The sequence below is a fragment of the Amphimedon queenslandica genome, unplaced genomic scaffold (genome assembly GCF_000090795.2).
Source record: "Amphimedon queenslandica unplaced genomic scaffold, v1.1 AMPQUscaffold_12251, whole genome shotgun sequence".
Taxonomy (NCBI): domain Eukaryota; kingdom Metazoa; phylum Porifera; class Demospongiae; order Haplosclerida; family Niphatidae; genus Amphimedon; species Amphimedon queenslandica.
In genome coordinates, this window is record NW_003547511.1 from 4,448 (window position 1) to 10,299 (window position 5,852).

General features: G+C 35.9%; 1 protein-coding gene across 1 annotated transcript; it reads left to right on the forward strand.

Moving 5' to 3' along the window:
* The first annotated feature begins 137 nt into the window (after nucleotides 1–137).
* Nucleotides 138–3,993, forward strand: LOC100641987 (UV excision repair protein RAD23 homolog A-like). The gene is made up of 5 exons (XM_020004355.1): nucleotides 138–284; nucleotides 1,716–1,926; nucleotides 2,760–2,884; nucleotides 3,134–3,268; nucleotides 3,631–3,993. Exons 1-5 carry the CDS (start codon nucleotides 192–194, stop codon nucleotides 3,793–3,795), a joined length of 729 nt encoding a protein of 242 aa, XP_019859914.1. The 5' UTR covers nucleotides 138–191; the 3' UTR covers nucleotides 3,796–3,993.
* The last annotated feature ends 1,859 nt before the right edge of the window (nucleotides 3,994–5,852 follow it).

Here is a 5,852-nt window from a genome sequence, read left to right on the forward strand (position 1 = left end):
GTTTATTTTGATTGATTTGCATAAAATATTAAACATCCCAAATAATAACCAACTCTGCAATACTTTATAACCATGCATAAGATGTACAATTATACACATAATACATGTACATATTAATACATGATTATATTATTGTTGTTTTTCTTATTATTTCAGTTACTGGTACTGATTACGAGAGGACCGTTAATGATATGGTTGGAATGGGATTCATGAGAAACGATGTTGTCCGTGCCCTACAGGCTAGCTACAACAACCCAACAAGAGCTATGGAGTATCTATGTGGGGTGGGTAGTACATGTACATGTATATGTACATCAGTCACTACTGCAGAACACTTGTAGATTATATCCACCAGATCCCCGTTAACTAGATTAATGATATTCATAGAGATACCGTAAAAAGAACAGAATTTCTCGGCCGCAAATCTTGGGGGTATAAACTTGGAATCTTTTCTTTCTGGATGTAGCCTCTTTGCTCTGCTGGCAAAACGGTAAAATAACACCTTTTCTCCATTAAAGACTGTACAAAGTATATACCCCCAACATGGCGGCTAGAATAATTTTTTCATTTACGGTATCCAAATGAATATCATTAAAAAGTCTATATAAGCCCCGTTTACACTACAAACCAGTTTGGATCAAAGCGGTTCAGAAACCAGCTTAATTGTGTCCACACGTAACTGTGGTTGAATCAGTTTACAATGTTACATTGCATACATAATACAGCTGCTTCAGTACTTAAACCGGCTTGATTATCTAAAACCACCTCCTGAGGTGGTTTGAGATAAGTCGGTTTAAACCGCATTGAAATTGTCCACACCTAAACTGATTTATTTCTAAACCGGTTCCAAACCGCTTTAAGGGCATAGTGTAAACGGGGCTTATGAATATCATGCATCTCATTCACACAGATCTGGTGGATACTTGTTTTAAGCACATGTAAATAGTCACTGTGTTTTATTTATTTTATTTTTTGTTTGTTTTGTCAGGAGGGTTTCAGTACTAGCTTCATGAGCTGACAAGCAGTGCAATATAATGCATGTGCATGTAATACATGGCTTTTTGAGCAATTTTAAAAATTCGTAAAAAATCTAATTTTGATCGGGATTAGCTCAAACTTGAGGAATAACATAAAAACATGTATATCTATCAGGAAAAAATATAAAAATTGAAAATTCTCTCCTAGCCATTTTTGGTGAAATTTGGCCAAAGACCCTGTACTATAGTACAGGAACTTTGGCTCGATTTTGGAGCAACTTCAAAAATTCATTAAAAATCCAATTTTGATCAGAATCAGCTCAAACTTGAGGAGTAACATAAGAACATGTATATGTATCAGGAAAAGTTATAAAAATGAAGAATTCTCTCCTAGCCATTTTTGATGAAATTTGGCCAACGACCCTGTACTATAGTACAGGGACTTTGGCTCGATTTTGGAGCAACTTCAAAAATTCATAAAAAATCAAATTTTGTTTGGAATCAGCTCAAACTTGAGGAGTGTCATAAGAACATGTATATCTATCAGGAAAAATATAAAAATAGAAAATTCTCTGCTAATCATTTTTGGTGAAATTTGGCCGAAGACCCTGTACTATAGTACATGGACTTTGGTCCGATTTTCGAACAACTTTAAAGTTGAATTAAAATTAAATTTCCACTAAAGTTAAATTCAAATTAAATTTCCATTAAAGTTAAATTTTATTTCTCTTTCTCTAGGAGCGTCCCATGCCCACACTTGAGGAAGAGGCGGAGCCTCAGCCCCGGGGTAGCGGAGCCGGGGGACAACAAGTCCCTCTCACGTCCTCTCCCCCTCAAGCCCCTCCCACTCAGAGACCAGCCGGTCAATCCCAACAGTCAACGCCTCCTTCAGCTGCTCCTCGTCCTCCTCAAGGAGGCCTATCAGCTGGAGGTGGTCAGAGCGCATCAAGTAATTATAATAATTATTAACTACCGTTTTGTGCAAAAAATTTTTGAGGGCTGTAAATTTTGTATGAGAATTTGCCTAAAAGTCTATTTTGTGGATTTAATTTTTTTGCGAATTTATGCCATCTTCTACCATAATAAATTGATTTTTGCGAAAGTAATCTTTAAAAATTGTGAAAATCCACGAAATTTACAGCCCTCGAAAATTTTGCCCTATACAGTATTTAACTTAAATAATAAATATGAAATATTAAGGGGCGAGCCTAATCAAGCGAAGCACTTTACTTTAAAGTACATTTAGTTATACCAAGAGTAGACTTGGTTACCGTACGGTTGGTAATATTTGAGGGTCCAAAATTTCGTGTTTTCTCCAAAATGTCCTTAGAAGCCAATATTCGTGGGTACAAAACTACAAATATTCATGGGTCGTAGTAAGCAAACTTCTTTTCACTTGGATCTGCTGGACTAGCTTCCAACACATGGCTTATGGTGGAATATGGAGTAATAGACAAAGACTTTGGCTCCTCCGCTGGCTTGGAAATGGTAGTTAGAACTCTGCATGGCCCATTAATTAGTTTTTATCTGTGGGTGGGTAGGGGTTAAAATTTTGTGGATAAAAATTAATCACAAAATTAACAAAAATTAATACCCCACGAAATTTACCAACCATACGGTATACCAATTATAGACGAATAGACAAATGCTTACTGGTGTGGGGCTGGCCTCAATCATTACTACTGTATTGCTGGTAATTTTGGACGGTACAAATTTTGCTACATTTTGTTGCGTGATTGATTGTATTTTTTGATTTTTTAAAATTTCCTTTCGTTACACTAGATGTGTTGCAGGGATTAAGTCAACTGCCACAGTTTCAAGCCCTGAGGGCTGCAGTCCAACAGAACCCAGGACTACTACCTAGTCTCCTTCAAGAAATAGGACAGCACAATCCTGAGTTACTCCAGGTAATAGAAATATACTATAGTACTGGGTGTTTTGTCAAAAATGGCTAGTGGAGAATTTACCATTTTTATAATTTTTTGAGGCATATACATGTTCTTATGTTGCGTAGAAAGTTTGAGCTCATTCCAATCAAAATTGGATTTTTCATGAATTTTTAAAAACTTGCTAAAAAATTTGGGTGGTACTTTTTTAATGAAATTATACATAACTTTTAAGCGTATGTATAATTGACTTTTTTATGTGTTATATAGTTGATAAACCAGAATCAGCAAGAGTTTGTTGATCTATTGAACCAGCCACCACAACCAATAGGTTCTGGTCAGGAGCTGCCCCCAGGGACTGTGTCAATACAAGTAACACAAGAAGAGAGAGAAGCCATTGATAGGGTAAGAAGAGAAGAGGGAGGTTTGTAAAGGGGACACATGTGGTTAAAAAGACAATGATTTTTTTACATGTAAAGGCACATGTGTGTGGTGGAAAAGATGGTTATTTTTACATGTATATTTTAATGATTTTGCAATTTGCAGCCATTTGTTGTTGAGCCGTATTAGACATTTTGGCATAGAATCACAAATCCAATATTACATTTGCACACAGACACTGTACGTGTATAATTGTATATTCACTGTTGGGGAGTTTAGGAGACAATTTTGATCTAGAAATCTAGATCTGACACTACACAGTGTTTGGTCATAAATACAGACATACATTTACTTATAGTTGTCTTTCTCCTCTCTCCCTCTTCTAGTTAAAAGCTTTAGGTTTTCCAGAGGGAGAGGTCATACAGGCTTATTTGGCATGTGACAAAAATGAGACATTAGCTGCTAACCTGTTGCTTAGTTCAGCAGATGATCCTGAACCCGGCCACGATCCAGGAAGTGGGCAAGGCCATGATACTGACTCCGCCCAGTAATTAATTCTCTAGTTATTAATTGTTGTTAATCGGTCATTGCGTCTTTTTTGTCTGTCTCTGTGTGTCTACTTGTATTATGTTAGCACTGATAATACATAAACATAAATAAATAAATTATTATTATTATTATTATTATAGTAATTGCTAAAGTTCCTATTGTTGACCCTTTATTATCTTAACTTCATTTGTACTACTTGAGTTGAGTGAAGTACCTCGCAATCTTAATTGTTGCTGCTGCGCACAATACTGGTAATCAAGTTATTTTTGATGTTTGATGTAATTTTATTAGCAAAATAAACCAAAAAAATAACAAAACAATTAACTTCAAAAAAATTCTATTAAGCATAGCAACAAAGATTTTGTGAAAAAATTAGCAAATGTACTACAATAACTTTTTTAAATTAGATTCTATAGCAAAGCAAGAGGCAGAAAAAGCTGTTAAAAATGAACTTGGGAGTTACTTTTCATTGCAGTAAATCTTTATAGAGTTTCCATTCAGATCCACTACCCAAATTTTACCATCCGGAGCAATAGCAACATCAGAAGCCCCTGATAGTCCAAAAAATTTTTCAACCACTTTCCCAGTAGCTATTTCAACTTTTAAGGCCTGTCCAGAGCGATCAGCAACATAAAGAAAGTCCTCATCAAGAGGATTGAGATGGATTCCATCTATAGAAGGAAGAGTTGGTAGAGAGATCTTTCATATGAGGCTACCGCTTCTATCATAAACAAAAACTCCCTTGCTATGGTGTTTGCCAACGTAGAGATTCCCTTGTTTATCAAACTGGATCTTTTTTAGGTAGCATGAGTTTCCGACACTCAGAGTGTGAGATTTGGTGCCATCGATGTTGTATATGTTGATCTTACAAGTGCTCAATTCGTTGATGTACATTAACCCATTGTAATCTAATGCCACAAAGAGAGCTTTGGGAGAATAGTGTACGCCATACAGTTCTCCACTGAGTGTGAAACTGTATGTCTCTTGATAAATATTGGTGACAAGTACTCTGTTTCCTTTCACGAAAAGACCGTGTGGATGTCCAGAAGGAATGGAGAAGCTCCTTAGCCTTTCTCCCGTGTGTACATCCAGGACTTGAACCTGCCCATTAAACTCTGTCAGGAATACTTCATTTTCAACGATTTGGATATAATGTGGTCCTTCAAATCCAGGGATGGTTTTGGATGGTGTTCTCACTATAACATTATCTGTTTCAGCTGCAGCTACTGCACCAGTTCCTTTGACAGGGTCTTGTATTTCTGCAGGAGACATGCTTGCTTCTGTTATGAAGCAGACAAGAAGAGATTTACTTAGCAATTGAAGGAACTTCATTTCTGTAGACTCTGAATTATTATTCTTGCAGGAATGAATGACTGAACAAGCAGGGGGTGGAAAAGGTGGAAATCCACCCTCTTTGGGCATGGTTAAAATTTTTTATCACCTTTTACTTTAATTTGAAAATGTATACTAAGATGTACAGTACATGTAATTTTGTAAACGCAATTATTTGGTGATGAGGGTGCTCACTATTTTAACACCTAATCACCTATACTTTGTTCAAGGAAATGCATACGATAAGCTGTGAATCTTTTTGTAAAATGCAATGTGTCAAATCACAACATCTATAAAAATTGTAGCTGTTTTAGTTGCACCATGAACTTTTGGCCATTCTGATAATTTTGATGTAATTTTATTAGCAAATAAACAAAAAAATAGTAAAACAAGTAACTACAAAAATTCTATTTAGCATAGCAACAAAAATTTAGCAGAAAAATTAGCAAATGCACTACAATAACTTTTAATAATTCTATAGCAAAGCAAAAGGCTGAAAAGCTGTTAGAAACAAACTTGGAGTTATTTTTCATTGCAGTAAATCTTTATGGAGTTTCCACTCAGATCCGTTACCCAAACTTTACCATCTGGGCCAATAGCAATGTCATAAGGTGCAGATACTCCAGTAAATTTTTCAACCACTTTTCCAGTAGCTATTTCAACTTTCAAAACCTTTCCTGAGCGATCAGCAACGTAAAGAAAGCCCTTATCAAGAGGATGAGATGAT